Here is an 18505-nt window from a genome sequence, read left to right on the forward strand (position 1 = left end):
AAGACTCACTTCACCAGATGAATTGGAGTGAAAGTAACAGAATTCAAGGTATGTATAACAGCAAAAGCAGTCACCTGTCAATTGTAGGACCTGTGTTAATGAATTTAATTATGTAGGCTGGATGTGTCCCATTCATAGCTTTTGATGTGAAAATGTGAATGTCAAAAGGCAGGGGAAATCGGCTTTGCAGTGTGTTAACCAGTTAACATCTTTATTCAAGCCCAGGTTGACACGGTCAAATTTGTAAATGAATTCCAGTTCAGCATGCCAGCAATGCTCCTCTGCCATTACATATTGGCCAAACTGGACAGTGTCTGTGACACAGGATAAATGGACACAAATCAGACCTCAGGAATGGAAACATGTAAACCTGTAGGGGAACATTTTAACCTGCTCGGATACTCAATAAAGAGTTTAAAAGTAGCCATTCTTCTACAAAGGAATTTACCACATAGAGAGACTGCTGAACTGGAATTGATTACACGTTTGACACTGTTAACCTGGGCTTGAATAAAGATATTAACTGGTCAATGCTAATTTCCTCTGCCTTCTGACATTGCATTTTCACATCAGAAGCTATGAATGGGGCACATCCAGGCTACTTAATTAGCTTCATTAACATGGGTCCTACAATTGACAGGTAATTGCTTTTGGGAGGAGGGGGGGGGGTGTACGTACACACACGGCTTGACAAATCACTGAATCAGGCAAGTAGATTTTGGCTGGTCACCCTGTTCATCGGCAGCACGCGCATGCGCAATGCGGGTCTTGCGCATGCGCAGTGCAGGGCCGGCGAGTAGATTTTGCCATGGTTTGTCAAGCCGTGTGTGTGTATGGACACACACATGCCTACCCCCCTTGGATTCTGTTATTTCCACTCCAGCTCATCTGAGGAAGTGGATTTTACCAACAAAAGCTCATGATCCTATATGTTTGATAGTCTCTAAAGTGCCATAGGACTACTCATTCTTATCTGATACATGTTACTGCTGTGCATGTGCATGCAGAGATGTGACCATAAAGTTCCGTAGCAGGGAGGGGATGTGTGATACTGAATCTTGTTGCCATTTTTTCTGGGATTCCTTGGGAATAGGAATTGTTCGCCTGAAGGAGCTGCCTCTTTTTCTGTTGTAATCAGTGTGGCTGAAATGATTGGTTCTCTTCCTTCCTTTTTGACCATTGGTGTAGGGGGATGGCATGGGCGTGATTGGGGTGATTGAGTGCAACTTCTTGAAACCAGCACACAACAAACAGGACTTTGAAGAAAGCAAAGAATACCGGTAAGGGAGGCCTGCAGCTGGGTCTACTGCTACGTTTGGGCTTCAGGTTTGAAGTAGCCCCCTGCTGGCCCATCTGCCTTCTGATGCCCCTACCAGAAAATGTTTGACCATGTTTCTCTGAAACATGGAGAGATCGTGCTCTCCTGGATTGAGGGAGGGAGTAGTTTCCATGTTGTTTCAGCTCTGGTTTCCATGATTGTCTCCATCCAAGAACCCTAAACATTGTCCCAGAGAGATGTCTGAAATGAAACAGTTTTTCATTCTCTAAAGCAGTGTTTCTCAGGGTTTTGGAAACTAGCCACCCTACAGGAAAATTAAAGCCATCTTTTCCCCCTTGGGCCCTGGAGTAGTAGGCAGCGTGAGAGAAACTGTCACCCGCACCATTCCATATCCCTCCCCCCAGCTACTCCATTAGTTGGGTGTACCCTTAACTTTGGGGAAATGCTGCGCTGTAGAGATGAACATGTGCACACGAATGTAAGGATCACATTTACAATGGTTAGTGGCAGGGAGTGGGCGTCAGAGCAGACCCTGTCCTTTGTCTTTGCTTTGCAGATTGTGAGCTGCTCTCAGTGCAGATAGCTACCAGAGCTCTGGGCCCCTGTGCTGAGGTCAGAGCTCTCTTTGTTTCAGCAGGAAGTGAGACATTCATGAACATCTCTGGTCTGTCATCTCCCTAACCCCCCTCCCCCACCAACCTCCTAGTTTAGTGACTTGACCAGAACTTGCATCCTTCTGAAGTGTGGGTTTCATGCTGATGCTTGATGGAGGCTTCTGCTGTCATTTCGACACCAGGAAACCTGTTTTTAGCAGTGGATAGGGTAGATTAGGCAGCCCTTGCACTCAATGATTAATTGCTCCCATAAAGTTAGGGGAGGCTCCACATCCCTCAGTCTTGATCCCTATAGCAAGCTCGCCTGTAGAACAAGAGAAACCATAGTTTGGGATGAGCCCGTTCTTCATGTTCCAGTCTGAACACAGCTCTCTAGAATTTGGGTTTTCTCTTCTCCTAACTGTCAGGTCACTGTTCATTCTAAGTTCTCCTCTGATCGGTGTGATGAGATGTTTTCTGTTGGAATGTGTAAGAGATGGCTAGACTGGCTGAAAAAGCACTTGTACTTGCACTTACCCTTATTCTGTTATACAGGCCTCATCCCAATGCAAAGGGTAGAAATTGTTTTTCTGTTGGGAGAAGAAAACTGTGTGTTTGCTCCATCCTCTCTTCCTGTGCACAGTCCCCATGCTTGGGCTTGTATATAATTTGTTTGAAGTTTGTTGATGCTGGCCTTAGTTCCATTGGTAACCTGAATCATATATAACAACCAATGACTGGATGAGACTACCTGGAAATGTTGGAAGAGCTGATGGTTTCTCTTTGGAGATTGTGGGACGACCGCCCCAAGGTTTCCGATGGGGCTAGCCAAGACTAGTTAGCTGCTGAGTTTGGTCGTGGCCTTTCTTGGTACTGTGACGGCACGTTGGGGGTTCCCCGTCTCCTGCACCCCGAAATGGCACAAACAGACTGCACCAGCCAGTGGAATTGAGGGTGGTTTATTGCTCCTCCAGCACAGCGCAGCACAGATGTAATCTGGTCACAGGAACTGGGCTAGGATGCCTCAGGCCCCCTTGAGATGGGGGAGACTGGGCCCCTAAACTCCAGCTCCTCTCCCTAGGCTGTCTCATCCATGCCCTCCGACAGCCAGCAACCAACTCCCTAACTTCCAGCCCTGCCCCCCAGCCAAGGCAGCATTCCACCTTCCTTTGTTCCTCTCCATGGGGGGTGTCTGGCCACTGGTTTGCATAGTGACTCATCCTGTTTTGCTGGGTCGTGGTACCCACAGCAGCCAGTGGGGGTTCCCCCAGAGCCAGCAGCATAGAAACCAGCCAGGTACCCCCACTACGTCACAGTTCTCCCCCCTCCGAGAGTGAACTGAGCAGGGTCACTCCGCTCGTGACCTGGGGAAGTTCGGGTCCTCTGCGTGGGAACCCGCCCCGGGGACATGGGTGCTCCCCTTGACTCGGGCCGGCCGTGGCGAGGCCCCACATGAATTGGCTTCCCTCTGTCCACTCGCCGCCCCGCTCCAGGGCGACTGACGCAGGCCTGTCCTCGGGGGTCACACCCACCCTTCCGCTGGCCTTGATCTCTGGCCGGGGTCTCTCGGGCCAGGGCCATGAGCCCAGCGAGCCTTTGCTGGACAGCCAGGGCGGCTTCCACGCCCGACGCTCCATCCAGGGAGGACTTCCCCTCCCATAACTCTCTCAGCAAGCCCAGAGGGTCTATCTGGGGTAGAGACCCCCAAGCCGCGTTCCTCCTGTCTTGGGCCTTCCCGCCCCTCTGGCAGGAGTCACAGGACCGGCAGTACCGCTGCACGGCTGTAAAGATTCCCGGCCAATAGAAGTGCTGGAGCAGCTTCAGCCGGGTGCTCCGGATCCCCCGGTGGCCCCCAACGGGGACATCGTGGGCCAAATACAGCAGCTTGAGGCGATACTTTCGGGGGACGACCAGCTGCCGCTGGACACCCCATGCCCTCGCCTTCCTGGGGGGGAGCCACTCACGGAACAGGAGCCCACGCTCCCGCAGGAATCTCTCCTGGCCACCTCTCCCCCGGGGCTGAGCTGCACGGAGGCCAGCCTGGTCCCTCAGCCTCTGCAAGGAGGGGTCTGCCTGCACCTCAGCCTGGAATTCAGCTGCTGAGGCAGGGATCGGGACCTGTCCCCCACCTCTGCCTAGGTCCGGAGTCCCAGCCTGGCTGGACCCCGTGTCCACTGGGATGGGACCCTGAGGACGCTGCCAGGAGTCCTTCCCTGGACCCACATTGTCAGCCCCCCGCTGGCTCTGGCTCCGGGTAGTGACTAGAGCCCGCTGGGATTCATGGGGCCACTCCTCTAGGTCGTTCCCCATCAGCACCTCGGTGGGCAAGTGCGGGTGCACCCCCACTTCCTTGAGGCCTTCCTTCGCCCCCCATTTCAGATGCACCCTGGCTACAGGCACCTTAAACGGGGACCCATCTATGCCCTTCAGGGTCAGCTGCGCGTGGGGTAGTATCCGCTCCTGGGCCACTATGTCAGATCGGGCCAGAGTCACCTCCGCCCCCGTGTCCCAGAAGCCCGTCACCTTCCTACCATCCACCTCCAGGGGTATGAGGCACTCGCTCCGCAGGGGCCGTCCTGCCCCCACCCGGTACACGGAGGAATCCGCCTCCTGAGAATCAGACCTCCCAGGGGAGGTGCACTGAGCATCCTTCCCCTCTCTCTGAGCTGAGGTTTGCCTGCCAGCCCCTGCCTCTGGGGCAGCCTGCCCTTCCTCCCGCCCCAGCCAGTTAACCCTGGACAGTCCCCGGTCCTGGGACCTGGTGCACTGAGCCCTCTTGTGGCCTTTTTGCCCACAGCGATGGCAAGTTAGGCTTTGGGCTGTCTCTGTCCAGGCCCTGGCTGGTTCTCTGGGGCGCAGACGACCTGTTCCTTGGTCTCGCCCCGTAGTTGACTCCCTCCGTCGCTCAGCCGAGATCCGGTCTCTGCGCGGTTCCCTTTCTCTCCGGGACTCCCGTTCACACCCGGACCGGCTCTCCGTGAACTCATCCGCCAGTCTCCCGGCCTCCTGGGGGTTCTCTGGTCTCCGGTCCTTGAGCCACAGCCTCAGTTTGGGTGGGCACGCTTCATAGAACTGCTCCATCATGACCAGCTTGAGCAGCTCCTCTGCGGTCTGGGCTCCAACTCCAGACACCCACTTGCGGCAGTATTGCGCCAGGCGGGAGGCCAGGTCCACATAGGTCTCCCGTGGCCCTTTCTGTACCCCCCGGAACTTCTTCCTGTATATCTCGGGGGTCAGCCCGAACTTGTGCAGCAGGGCCTCCTTGACTCGGTTGTAATCCCCTGGCTGTAGGTCCTCCAGCTGACTGAGCACTCCGGCCGCCTCCTGGCTCAGTGCGGGGATGAGCTCCTGCAGCCAGTCAGCTGGGGGAACCCGTTGCAGTCCACAGGCCCTCTCAAAGGAGCTGAGGAACCCGTCTATGTCACCCATGTCCTTCAGTTGGGCCACCACGAGCCTCTCCAAGTGGCTGGCAGCCCTGGGACCTTGGGGCCCATCCGCACTTGGCGCAGCCGGTGCCCCGCCGGTTCTCCGCTCTGCCATGGCCAGCTCATGCTGTCGCTGCCTCTCTCGATCTTGGCGCTCCTTCTCTCGGTCCTCTACTTCCAATTCCCTGATCCGCAGCTGGATCTCCAGCCGCCGCAGCTCCGCTGGGCTGGCCCCTGCCCTAGATGGGCTACGGCTTGCAGGCCTCCCGGGAGACGCTGTCTCATCTCTCCGTTGGGTTCCAGCGCTCCTCCCCCTCTCTGAGCCTGACACACTCTCAGGGGGGGTCTGGCTGCTTCCCCTGGGGACAAGATCCTGGCCCTGTGGCTGGTCATTCTCTTCCAGCTGGGTAATCAGCTGGGCCTTGGTTGCTTTCCGCACAGGCAAGCCCCTCTCTCTGCACAGCCCCACCAGCTCTGCCTTCAAGAGTCGGGCGTAGGCCATCTGCCCGCTGGGCCCCTCGGTGCAGACTCACCAGTCTAGTGCTGCAGCGCCCCACGATTCCCAGGAACCGCTTCGCTCTGTCTCCAGCACGCCTGGCTCCAGGGCTCTTGCTTCTACTGCGCCTTGTCGCTTGCCGCTGGGAGCTTCATCCACGGGGTGCAGTGCATCCCACTTCTGACACCAGTGTGACGGCACGTTGGGGGTTCCCCGTCTCCTGCACCCCGAAATGGCACAAACAGACTGCACCAGCCAGTGGAATTGAGGGTGGTTTATTGCTCCTCCAGCACAGCGCAGCACAGATGTAATCTGGTCACAGGAACTGGGCTAGGATGCCTCAGGCCCCCTTGAGATGGGGGAGACTGGGCCCCTAAACTCCAGCTCCTCTCCCTAGGCTGTCTCATCCATGCCCTCCGACAGCCAGCAACCAACTCCCTAACTTCCAGCCCTGCCCCCCAGCCAAGGCAGCATTCCACCTTCCTTTGTTCCTCTCCATGGGGGGTGTCTGGCCACTGGTTTGCATAGTGACTCATCCTGTTTTGCTGGGTCGTGGTACCCACAGCAGCCAGTGGGGGTTCCCCCAGAGCCAGCAGCATAGAAACCAGCCAGGTACCCCCACTACGTCACAGGTACAAATTGTGTTTGTGCTGTAGCTGAATTTTGGGGCCAAAGATGAGTGACCTAAGCTTCTGTGCGCACCTGACCGTGAGCCCTAAAGGATGCAGAAATTCTAGGAAGAGATTTTCTAGTCTGTTCTGTAGAGGAGGTCCGATTAGATGGCCCTAAGAGTTTCTTCTGGCCTTAAACTCTGTGAAAACTAAGGTACTAGTTCCCCTGGTTTGGAAAGGAAATGACCCTGACTCTGACCAAGAAGGCAATCCTGCTCCAATGAGAGTGGCAGAAAAATAAGACCCTGGAGTATTGGGAGCCCAATGTAGCAGGAACAGGATGGTATTGAGGACTACTGAAGCTGTGGGATGGGTGAGACACCAGGGTTATTCCTGGTATAAATCTAACTGAATGTTCTAAAACCCAAGCTGACCCTACGATAGCAAGTCTGAGTTCCTTCTCTGTCGCTGCTACTGTCGTATCTGAGCACCTCTGGTTCCTGTAGTGCAAAACAGAGGCAGGCACTAAAGGAGGTTTGCTTCTCTGCCTGGGCTGTTACTTGTGCTACCTATTGTGACGTTCTGTGAAATATGCCTGGTTTTCACTGCTCTCCCCTTCTCTTTAGACGGACAATTACAGCCCTGGGACAAAAACTCAACACTTACTGGAAGGCGAAGATGGCAGAGGTGAAGTTGGGCAGTTCCAGTGCAGCCAACATGATAGTGTGAGTTCGAACACGGTGGTCTAATTTTAGTGCGGCATTAAAAGCACTGGGCATTCCATCTGCAGAGAAGCGGGGGGAGGAGGGGAGGGAGAGTTTGGGAAAGGGCAAAACATACAGAGGGTTGATTAGTGTCCCTTCACCTTGCGAGAGGTAGTTGCAAAGTCTGCTAGTGTATTGAGTTCAGTGATCTGAGCCTAGTCCATTGGCTAATGTTGGGGTGAGCAGGGCATGAGAAAGAGGGGGCGTTGGCAGATGTGTTAAGGGCACTTGGACTAGGATAATGTGGTGTTCCAGGCTGGGACATAGAGTAGCTTGGCCGCACTGTCTGGATTGGGTGCTAATACAGTTGGGTCTTCATTTTCATAGCCCTGATGTGAGCAGCATGGTAGTGTGGTGAGCAGTCCATTCTGATAGGGCTGTGTGCAATGCTGGAGCATGGCAAGGTGTGGGGTGGAGACGGTAGGGAGGGTTGTGATGCTGAGGGTTCTCTGTCCTCTCCCAGGGACTCTGTAGGTGGTGTTGGGAAGGGAGCTGCTCATCTTCTACAGGCACTTTCTGCAGAGCAAATGGCACATCTGAGAATGGGCAGTTACGAAAAGCAAAATTAACTAGGCCCATGCACTAGAAGTTGCACACCAAACTAGCCAGCCACACAGCAGCAGCACGGGATGGGAAAGCAAACAGGCCTGGGGTAGTTCTTCGCTTTGTAGCCAGGGGGTTCAGTCCATGTATCTTTCTTTCCAGAGGAAGACCAGACCAGACTTGGGTGCAGTGTGAGGAGTGTTTAAAATGGAGGAAACTCCCTGACAAAGTTGATCCTGCATCGTTACCTGAGAAGTGGTTCTGTCATCTCCATCCCCACCCTAAGTACAAGTAAGAGCTCACTACTCTCTTTAAACGTTCTCCCTGCTGCCTCCCGCTATTAATGCAAACACTCGACGTCCCCATTTTTGCTGGCCCCTGCTTCTCTTCCCATGTGCATCTGCATATAAACCTTGGTGTATAGACGTGTACCTGGCCACTAGTTATCACTACTTGGAAAATATAGATAAGGAACTGAAAAAAAGTTCCACTAGAAATACAGGTCCTCGTGTGGAGGGAGGTTAACAGAAGGATGCCTGAAGGTCCTGGACTAATGTAGGGACTGTTTAATATATTAATTGGGATCTGGAAAAGGGGGTGTCATCTGTAATTTGACTCAATTTCATTCAAGAAGATGAGTTGGTTTTGAGCAACATCAGATGGGTCTGCTTAAACTGAGTAGTCAGGCAGCAAGACAAACAAGTGCCAAGCAATTCAGGTTAGACAGAATAATTAAGATTATTCATATGTACAGATGGTTTCTAAATTAACTGTAATCTCTCAGGGAGAAAGAACTAATAGTTTAGTGACAACATCTGCTCCGTGTGTCATAATTGTTGTTTTTAAAAAACCTAACCAAAGCCATCAAGGTGTTAACAGGGGAGGCATTATAAAGGGATAAAGAATATTACTGAGGCTGTTACAATGCTTTTTATAAATCACTGTATCGGGAGGGAGTCGGTTTCAGCAAAAACAGCAAGGAGTCCTGTGGCTCCTTAAAGACTAACACTTTTATTTGGGAATAAGCTTTTGTGGACTGCAGCTCCCTTCGTCAGATGCATGAAGTGGGCTCTATGCCCAAGTCTTGAATTCTCTGGAACAGGTCAATGAAAACTCGTAGAGCTATGGAAAGACTTCCAGAGGGAACAGAAGGATTAGGACTGACTAGTTCAGAGACGGGGCACCCTGGATGTATGCTAGGGATGTCAGAGTAGAACTGGATTAACGGTTTAATTAGCACGCTGATGCTTGTCGGTTAGTGGTGTTGGTTACATTCAGCCAGCTCCTTGGGAGGCAGCTTTGCTGCGGCAGGGCAGCAGCGCTTCCTCCCCAGGAGCTGGGCTGGCAGGGCCTGTTGGTGCCGCTCCTGTGGAGGCTTTGCTGTGGACTCTGCAGGATAACTAAGCTTTATAAGGCAGAGCCCACCCCATGTGTAACTGCTGAGATTTTCAGTGGTTACACAGTTACCCGTTACATGATTTTTAACATCCCTAATGTATACACAATAATAGATGGTGTGGAAGTGGTTAGTTGGGAACTCTTCTTTGTCCTTTCTTGTAAGAACCAAGGAACATCCTGGCAAATTTAACCATGATAAAAGAATTCAGTGTTTATGTAGCACATAATTACTTTGAGGGACGCATTGCCCCACAGTACGGTGGAGGCCAGAAACGTAGCAGAATTAAATATTTTATGTGAATCCTATCCATAGTTACATTTATTTATGTATATGGTATGTAAACATGCTTCAAGATATAAACAACACGAACTTTCTGCCTCCTCGTCTGTGTAATTTTAGGAGGTACGTGGCTGTTTTTCCCTAAATATTTCAAATTTTGCTCGGTCTGAAATAGATGCAAAGGCTAAAGTACTCTAAGACCGGCTCAAGTGCTGAAGAGTCTGAGAGAGCAGCTGGAGACATTGTATACAAAGATCCTAAAGACTTGGGAGTTCTCAGGTGACAGTCAAACGGGACTCGTTCATGCTCCAAAATGACAGACTGATCTCGTTACAGAAGTTGCTCAGCCCCTGAGGAGCAGGAGCCCAGTGATGAGGAGATGAGCCCCAGCTATGACCGGAAATTCAGGAAACAGTTAAGTATATGCTGACTCCATCCTGCAGCTCCACTAGCAGCACCAAGGGAGGCAGCAAACCAATCTTGTTGGTCCCGCTGCTGCTTCTGCCAACTCAACGCAATCAGGGAGTGGGAGAGGGAAACAACAGAATCTCTGCCCAGCAGCTCTGGGTGCAGGTGACATTTCCCAGTTTTCTTGCAGGGGGCATGACGTGTCGATTCTTCTCTTGCCCAGTTTCTAGGATCTCTCCCTCCAAATCTAGACTTCTGTAGTTAGTTCAAACTGCCTGCCAGGGCTGTGTTCTGCTGCTGGGGCGGTAAACTCTCTCCATGTTGAGAGGTATCATTATGTCCTAAGTCTTGCCCATGCCACCTCCAAGCTGTTCCTCCTGGAAGAACTAAACTCCAGGTCCTGGTTGAGTGGTACAGAGCGTGGACGCTGAATGCCTTCTTCCTTCCCATCTCTTAGAGAGCCGATCTCAGAGAGGAAGAGGAGGAGGTCATCATCCTCATCCTCGTCTTTGGAGAACCTGGAACACCAGGTGAGAGGAAGGAAATGGATTAGAGGAGGCTTTGTGATGGCTTGGAGAGTGGGGAACGCTGCTTTGCTCTGTGCTGTTGGGGATGGCAAGATCTCTGCCTTTCCCCCTTATCTTTCTCATTTCTGTCTTCTGAAAGAGGAGTTGACACAAGGATCACGGTGTGTTGGCTGGAACAGGAAAACCCCGTGGTGCGCACAGCTTGGACATGCGAACACCAAACCAATATTAACCCCTTACTAATAGTGTGACAGTGCTTAGGAGCTTTAGCTCACATACCACTCTTTTCCCAAGCCCTGCCTTAATCAAGGGGCTTGATCGTGCCCCCTCTCAACACAGAAGGGGTCAGTGAGATCCTTCTATCTGTCCTGTGGTCGCAGGGCGGATTGTCTCAGGCCCTTTCCAACTTTTAGGTTAACTGGCTATATAAAGACTGATGTTTTGAATTTTCAGGAGCACTGTCTTTCGGACACGGCTGCCCAGGATGGGTTCTCCGGGCAGCTCTGGACACTGCAGCGTGCGATCAGGTTGGCCGTCCTTTAGGGACAGTTCCTTCCCAACAATCATCATGGTATTAATACATCTTCCCGCCCCCTCCAACTCCAGCCTAGTCTTGCTGCATGCCCTCTTCCCAAAAATGCCCTCATGTCGCATGCTAGACTAGTCTCCCCTGATGTATTGGGAAGGACAAACTTGGTGAGGACAGGGGGACTTCTTATTTCCATCTTCTCTCCTCCCCATAAGCCACCTCTCAATAAGCCATGCGTATCGTGAAGCACGTAAGTAGATGAGGCTTTGATCGCTGTTGTGGAGCATTTGATATGATGTGAAACAAGGAGGTCTCTGGGGTGTTACTCTGTCCTCACTCATGTTTGTCATGTTCCCACAGTGGTGACATTATTTCCTGTTCTCTTCCATTAGTCATTCATGTTTCTTTTGTGACATCGTCGTCCCACAAAATCCCCAGGTGCATGTCTGTACGTGTAGAAAGAGCGTCTGTCTTTTGCATGTGTCTTTCTGTGCATGGACGGTCTCACAGAAGCTCCAGGAGACACCTCATCTCCTGGCATGGAGGAGCTATAGCACCATTCACCATGAACTCTTACAGCCCTAAACGCTAACTGTACCGGTGGTAGTGGCTCGGGAAGTGGAGGAAAGAGGAATTCCCCTTTGGGAGAGCAACTGGGCAGTCATGTGGCTTGGTCCTCAGCTGGTAAAGCCTGCTAAGATGGTTGTGGGAATGGGGGGCAGTTCAACATCTAGCTGGCAGAGCCTCCTGAGGTGGTAACTGCTAGGGGAATGCGTCAGTCCTGGACTTCTAGAGACTTGTCTGAAGGTGATGTGGATTCACTTCTTGACCATCAGAGATTGGTGATGGGGGAGTGGGAGTTTGGTCCTAGCTGGCAGAGCCCCAGCGGTGATAACTAGGAGAAACTTTTTTTAATTCCCAGATGGCGGATCTGCTCGAATGGGGGCTCAGGCTGTATTCAAGCGCCTTTCTGGGCTGCCTTCAGTTTGGTTACATAACTTTTTCCAATGTCACGCTGTCACGTGAAAAGGGCTGTTTTATTGTTTCAATGCTCCATTCCTTGCCAGGTATTATCCACTACACCCGAGCTTTGCTCTGCTCAGAATAACAGTGTAACGTGTGTGGTGAAGCAACAGCCTGACAAAGAGGGGCCTGATGAGATTTCTGGCTCTCTTACTCCTCCTCCCTCTGCTCTTGACAAGATTGGTGCTGCCTATCTGACCACTGGGCCTTTGGGACAGGATATTCCACCGACAGTAAGGTAGGTGCAAACAACTGCCCCTTTAACACAGCTCTGCTTTTTTTTTTTTTAGTGTTTTGCTGGCCTTGAGATGGGAATGCTGAGAGCTTTGATAAACGGATTGCAAGGCCATCTGGTTTAATTGTGGCTTCAGCTAGCATCTGCTGAGCCTTCACTGCTAACTAGGGATGTAAAATCCCATTTAATTAACTAGTTAAATGTTAAGCTTAACCGATTAAACGGGGGTGGGCGGGGCTGCTCCAGCCGGGCTGGAGCACCCCCACCCGCCGTTAAGGGTGATGCTTTCTGGTTAACCAGTCACATCCCTGGTGTGAACATCCTAGCAGCACTTGGTGAGTCATGGTATTCTGGGGAAAGAATGTGTTTGGTTCCCTTAATTCCCTAACAGGTACCTAAGCCGTGCATAGCTGGGCTTCTCCAGTCCTTGACAAGGGTACCCGTGAAGCCCCCTGTCTCTGAAAAGATGAGTTCAGGACTATTGCTATTTTTCAGAGTCATTTTTCCTTTTGTGTTTCTCTCTCAGCTGAGTCTCCTGCAGTTAATGACACACATGGATTTTTCCCCTTAACTTAGGAGAAGGAAAGGGGAGCAGAGTGGGAATAGATGAAGGGACAGAGATTCTTGCCGTGTCTCTATTTTTTAATCTTTTCACCTTTGTTCTTTTTCTGTCTGGTTGATGCCACCACCTTTACAGCTCTACATTACAGAGGCTCAACCTAATTCACCGTAGCAGTTCTTTGCACAGGTTCAGTTCTGATTCTCCTCCAGCGCCTAGGGTCACTCTGGATATTGGGCAGAGTGGCTCCTTGTCATCAGATGGAGGTGGGAATTCAGCGCACTTTGTGAAGCCAGTCCTTAGCCGCTCTAGCCGAAAATTCGGTTGATTTCTGGCTTCAGGCAGGTGGAACAGCTTCTTTGGTTAAGGGAAGCTTCTTGGCTAAATCTGAACTACAGTTGGGTTTAGGTTCATTTTTTCCCTCTGCTTTCACTTGCCCCGGGCGTTGTCTCCAAAGCTGTATTCGCTGATGGGGGAAGTGAGTGCCCACGTGCTGCGTAAGTGCTGCAGTACACCATTCGGGGCACTTGGTGGCACGATTTGTTCACTTTCCCTGGAGCTTGGAAGAGGAGCCGCTTGAATGGCGAAGGCTATTTTCTATGCACATCGTGGGTAGTGAGAATGACTGTGAAATGCTTTAGAGATGATGCAGTGGCGTGAGTTCTCAGACTGTGGTCAGTGGAACTCTTTGGTACTGCTGCTTACCTGCTGCTTTCGTTTCCAGCTTCGAATTCATGCCAGGAACTGAAAATACACTTAGCGTTTTCCTAACACTTCCTTTTCCCTGCGCAGTCACTGCCGTCGCCATTGCAAATGGAGTCTGAGTGTTCATATTGAAAGGTTCCCTGGTGTGAAGAGTTTGTGAACTCTTGCTCGGAGGTGACAGTTGGCCAGTCCAGAGTACTGGTAAAAACGCACGGCCAGTGTAGCCCCGCACCGGCTGGCTGTGGTTCCCTGTTCCATGCAGTGGCATTGAGACCAGTACAAGCAGACTCAACGTTCTCTCTGCAGCCTTAGCGAAGAGCCCGCTGGCTTTTAGCTCAAGCTGTAGCGGCTCCTGCACTGAGCTCCAGAGGTCTCAGGTTCAGTTCTGCATGTCTGCGTTACACTAGGACCAGCCCGTTCACGGCTCCCATGGGAGAGCTGCTGTAGCAGAACTTTAGCATTGCTCCCCCAGGGCCACTGATGGATGAAGCAAAGCGGGGAGCTGCCTTTGGACCCGGTGATTTAAAAGTGCTGAAGGGCTGGCTATGGGGGAACTAGCCCCTAGTCCTGCCTCTTCCACCCAAGGCCCTGCCCTTTCTGGGGACTCAGTCTCCCTCCCATCTTGCTCAGGGCCTGGCAAAGGAGCCTTCCGGCAGGACCAGCAACGTGGGGACGACGACACAAGGGGATAGCTGCTCTGGGGCCTGACAAGCAGGTTCTGTAAGCCCCAGGCCCTTCAGATGGCAGCCATGACCCTGGGAATGCAGCCTCAGGGCTCCTGGATCCTGTGGCAGTGGCAGCCATAAAGGGCTGGTTGGGGGAATCTCTCCGCCCCTTCCAGAGACCCAAAGCCCACCCCCCACTTAGCCAGGGACACCCCCTCCTCACCCCCCTCCCGGCCCAGCATACTGGTAAGGCCTGGCAATTACTTTCACCCCTGTTCCTGCCGGGGAGGATCAAACCTTCCAATCATAACAGATCCTTTCATTCCTGAGCGGGCTATACGTGGAGAGGAACCCTTTAGCTATAGCTATGTACAGGGAGATCTCAGCAGCCGTTCTGAACCAGCCAGACTGCACAGCAGACTTTTGGTTTTCCAGGCCCAGAAGTGAAAATTAATTTCTGGCTGACCGTTGTACCTGGGAACTTGGGACAGTGGAGTGGAATTTAGCCAAGGTTATGGGCAACTTCTGCTCTTTGTTGGAGGGAAAGGATCACGTGTACAGCAGTGTGGGATGGAGACAGCACATGGAGATTTGAATACACATGAAGTCTCGCAGTCGGGGCAAAACTAAACAGCGGAAATATGAGTAAAGGGAGACACAAGCAGCAAACCACTTTGTGCTAAAGCAAATGCATGTTCAACACATTAGTACTGCCCTGGCTATTTTTTGATGTAAACAAGCACTGTAGTTATTGCAGAGGCAGTGTGAGATTGGGAGGAAGGTTCCTACCTACTGGGGACGGTCTCTTTTAAGAAGTGCCTGGAATGAGCACGTCTGAGAGCTTTGTGACCAGCTTCAGCTCAGTGGAGCCGAGGCACTGGGCACTTATACATGAGCTGACTTCTTCCTGGCTGAAGTTCAGTTTGTTTTCCATTTATGCGAACAAGTTCATCAGCCATCTGATTGACTGGCACACCCAGATTTCACTTGGGATCATGGCTCAGATATGCTTCACAGTATATTGTAAACATTATTTAACTGTATCGTTTTGCTGATAACTTAAAGAAGCCCGACCCACGTCCCCTCAGCAGTGGTTAATGAAACGTATTAACCAAACATTATTCATGAGAGATTGTGCAAATTGCACTTGGCTTCCATTCAGGGACGCACGATTCGCAAGCTGTGCTATCCTGGATTAGAGGGGCAGTGGGTTCAAGTGGATTGAATTTGGGGAGGAGTGGGGAGCCAGGAACTTGAAATCTAATCCTAGCTCTGCTACTGACTTGGCAAGTTTCCCTATCTCTAAAATGAGGATATTGCGAGGAGTATCAGTATCTAGATTTTCATAGTGCTATACACAGTGCAGAGTGCAGTCATCAGTTCTGCAGGCCTAGTGGCCTCCTGCCTCCAGTGAGGGCAAGAGAGGGAAAGCGATAGACTGCTCTTGGGGAGATCAGTGTTACCCCATATACACGAAGGTTCGCTGTCTGAGAGAGGGTGGCACTGCTTGGCTGCTGTTCAGAGTGGGGTCAGGCCCGCTAACCCGGTCCTCTGCTTGGCTGCTGTACAGAGTGGGGGTCAGGCCCGCTAATCTGGTCCCCTCTTCTTTGCAGTAAGCACAAGCTATCCACAGAAGAAGAGCTGCTGGGGAAGCGGCAGCGATGCCTGGAACAGATAGAATCTCCCCCCCCAGATCTGACCAGTCCCAGCCACCACACTTCTCTTGAAAGGCAGAGCTCCACTGAAGCAGGCTGGGAATGCAGCAAGGACGATACGAGTGTAGAGGGAAGGACAGATTCCCGCCTGCTCATAGAACATCTGGAGGCCCTGAGTGACACCAGCCCAGCTGGGCATGCTTCACACGTTGGGGAACTCGGTCCTACCAAAGAGACTCCCGCAAGTCACAGTCACTTGGAAGAAGAGCAAAAAGAGACTGCCCTGGTCCAGGTGGAACTGGAGGAGCAAATGCCGGCCCTAATAGCAGAAAGCCAGGCAGCAGATAAGAGTGTCTGTGTAAATACATGTGGGAACCTAGAGGAAGTAAACAAGAGGCCCTTTGTGGCTGTTGTTGGTATTTCAAAGGCTGCTGTGGATGGTGAGGCTCCCATTCAGCTAATCCCCTTTGCGTGGGAGGAGAGACTTGATAAAGCAAAGGCTGAGGAGAAGGCCCGAAGCCAGGCGGATCCTCCACCTGGTAAAGGAGGAGGAGACTTGCAGGTCCCAAAGACCATGGATCAGAGGAACATGGTAGAGCAGGAGGAGCTAAGACGAACGGTGGAGAATATCTTGGTGGAGCTGAGGAGCATCTCCGCAGAACGGGATTTGCTCCTGCGGAAGGTAAGATTAGCACCTGACTCTGAATTTCAGAAGATTGGGTAAAGTTCTATGACCATAGGGGATGGAAGGGGGTGCTCAGAACTGTGTTAACCAGGAGAGAGTATCCTCTTGCCTTATCTGTCATGTACAACAGGTAGGGGTTAGAATTCCTTCCTTACTCTACTAGCCATTAGCTTGTTCCTTAGCCACTGGAAAGTACCCCCCCCCCTTTTTTTCTTTTAATGTGTGACCTCACTTCCTGTGCATGCCCTGTATTTGCTGTTTCTTTAACCCAGATGGAAGAACTAGAACAGGAGAAGTGCCACCTGGAGACCGATTTCTTGAAAAGCCAACAGGAAGTGGCAACGCTCAGGGCCCAGGAGACTGAAGGCTTGTACTGGAGCAAGAAACACATGGGCTACCGCCAGGCAGAACTGCAAGAGCTGAAGGCTCAGCTGGAGAGGACCATAGAGGAAAAGACCGAGCTGAAGGAGAGGCTCAAGGAGACAGAGCTGCACCTGGAGGTGCTTAGGGAGACACACGTCTCCTGCAGGAGCCCAGAGAGAGGAGACTTGAAAAGGTCAGAACTGTGGGTTAACCCATCAATAATATCAGCCACTCCCAAGCGGGGGAGGAAAATATAAGTTATCTCGTGGGAGACTTCCACATCGGAAACCACCTTCTGGGAGAGCACGTTGGTACCCATGCACTGAAATGCTTTATGAGTAACAGTGGGTTTTACTAAGGATTGTTAGGTTGTGAAGAGGCGGGGGGCAATAGAGGGCTATAGTAGAAGACAGATAACTACAAGATTTACCCCCTCCCCCCACCACACACACACACTTCCTTTGCCAGGGCTGGGTTCTCTACTGTAGTACCCTCCATGGTTCTTTCTATGGAGTATTCCCTGTGCATCATTTAGACAATATTGGCTTCCTTAAAGAAAAGAAAATGTGTGGGGGGGGGCAAAAATTGTCTGTGGATACTGAACTCTCCCACAAGCATGGGACTGTCTGCATCCAGGACGTGTGTTTAACCCTGCTTCTGGCCTGACAGCACTTAATAGAATCATAAGGAACAAGTGTGACCATTGAGCTATGGAACCCTCAATTAGATTTACAAGTATAGTTCCTCCCTATGGTAAGTATTATTCCCCCCGTTCCAGAGAAGTAAACTGCTGTATTGAGAGGCAAAGTGATTTACACAGTGTCACAGGAGAAACTCACAAGAGTTGACCTGAGTTACATTCCCCTATTTCCAATCCTGTGTGTGGGCCCCCAGATCTTCCCATTCTACCATCTGCAGGCCGCACAGCGGTTAGAATAGAGCAGAGAATCCCAGCCTCCCAAGGCACTGGTAACAGGAAGGAAGACCGGGTAAGAGACGTATTGGAACCAGTGTTTGTCTGACGTGGCTCTTCTCCTCTTGCCCACAGCACTGTGGAGAAGCTGAAGAACCTGCGTATGAATGTCAGCCAGCTCCTCTCGCTAGTCCTCCCTCATCTAGAGCTGCAGGATGTTAACTACGAGTCGGACCAAGTTGATGAGATTTTGCAAACAGTATTGGAGACTAACAGGATGTCAAAGTAGCCCATCTCCCATGCTGCCTTTTTGTATAGTTTCTTTAATAAACCCATAGATCTTAATCCTAGCTCAGGGTTTCATTTCCTTAGAATTGGGGCTTCCATTCCTTCTTCCTTTCTTGTGGCTCTGGAACCTCGTTGGTAGGGTCCTGTGGAGAACAGCATGGATAGTTCATCCCTCTGTTTCGTTTGAAGCCAGCCAGCTTCCAGGGAGATGGGTTCTCGGATGTTTTTGTCTCTTAAATGCTTTTCTTGGTTTATTTGTTAGAAAAATCTGACTCACCCCATTATTTAACTAGTGTTAATATTCCAAGTGGCTGAGGGAACCTCTTTTGGTGGCTCTCGGACACTGTCCTGGTGCCAGTTGGATTGCAAGGCTCTAGACTGATAGCGATGAGGTTCTGTGGCGCCCTTCAGCAGAGGGTGCTTTGTGAAAACTCCTCTTGTGGCCTAACCTTCCTTGCGAGAGTGCCCGGCACGCCAGAAGCAAAGCCAGCATGGAAGCCTGCCTTTCGAGGGCAGGGAATGCAGAGATCATCTATCGCCCCTTGTAAGTAAAGCTAGCAA

At 51.5% G+C, this 18505-nt stretch overlaps 1 protein-coding gene across 3 annotated transcripts in view; it reads left to right on the forward strand.

The window, feature by feature from the left end:
• MORC4 (MORC family CW-type zinc finger 4) overlaps positions 1 to 18001 on the forward strand; it is a 31633-nt gene extending 13632 nt beyond the window's left edge. For all 3 annotated transcript variants that reach the window (XM_089781667.1, XM_089781666.1, XM_089781668.1), the window contains 9 exons: positions 1189 to 1280; positions 7031 to 7129; positions 7874 to 8002; positions 9726 to 9803; positions 10255 to 10327; positions 11921 to 12114; positions 15654 to 16377; positions 16653 to 16936; positions 17792 to 18001. In XM_089781667.1, coding sequence (XP_089637793.1) covers positions 1189 to 1280; positions 7031 to 7129; positions 7874 to 8002; positions 9726 to 9803; positions 10255 to 10327; positions 11921 to 12114; positions 15654 to 16377; positions 16653 to 16936; positions 17792 to 17945 — 1827 coding nt within the window. In that variant the 3' untranslated portion in view covers positions 17946 to 18001. The remainder of the gene's footprint in view (positions 1 to 1188; positions 1281 to 7030; positions 7130 to 7873; positions 8003 to 9725; positions 9804 to 10254; positions 10328 to 11920; positions 12115 to 15653; positions 16378 to 16652; positions 16937 to 17791) is intronic.
• The last annotated feature ends 504 nt before the right edge of the window (positions 18002 to 18505 follow it).

The sequence above is a fragment of the Pelodiscus sinensis genome, chromosome 13 (assembly GCF_052426305.1).
Source record: "Pelodiscus sinensis isolate ZL-2025 chromosome 13, ASM5242630v1, whole genome shotgun sequence".
NCBI classification, from domain to species: domain Eukaryota; kingdom Metazoa; phylum Chordata; order Testudines; family Trionychidae; genus Pelodiscus; species Pelodiscus sinensis.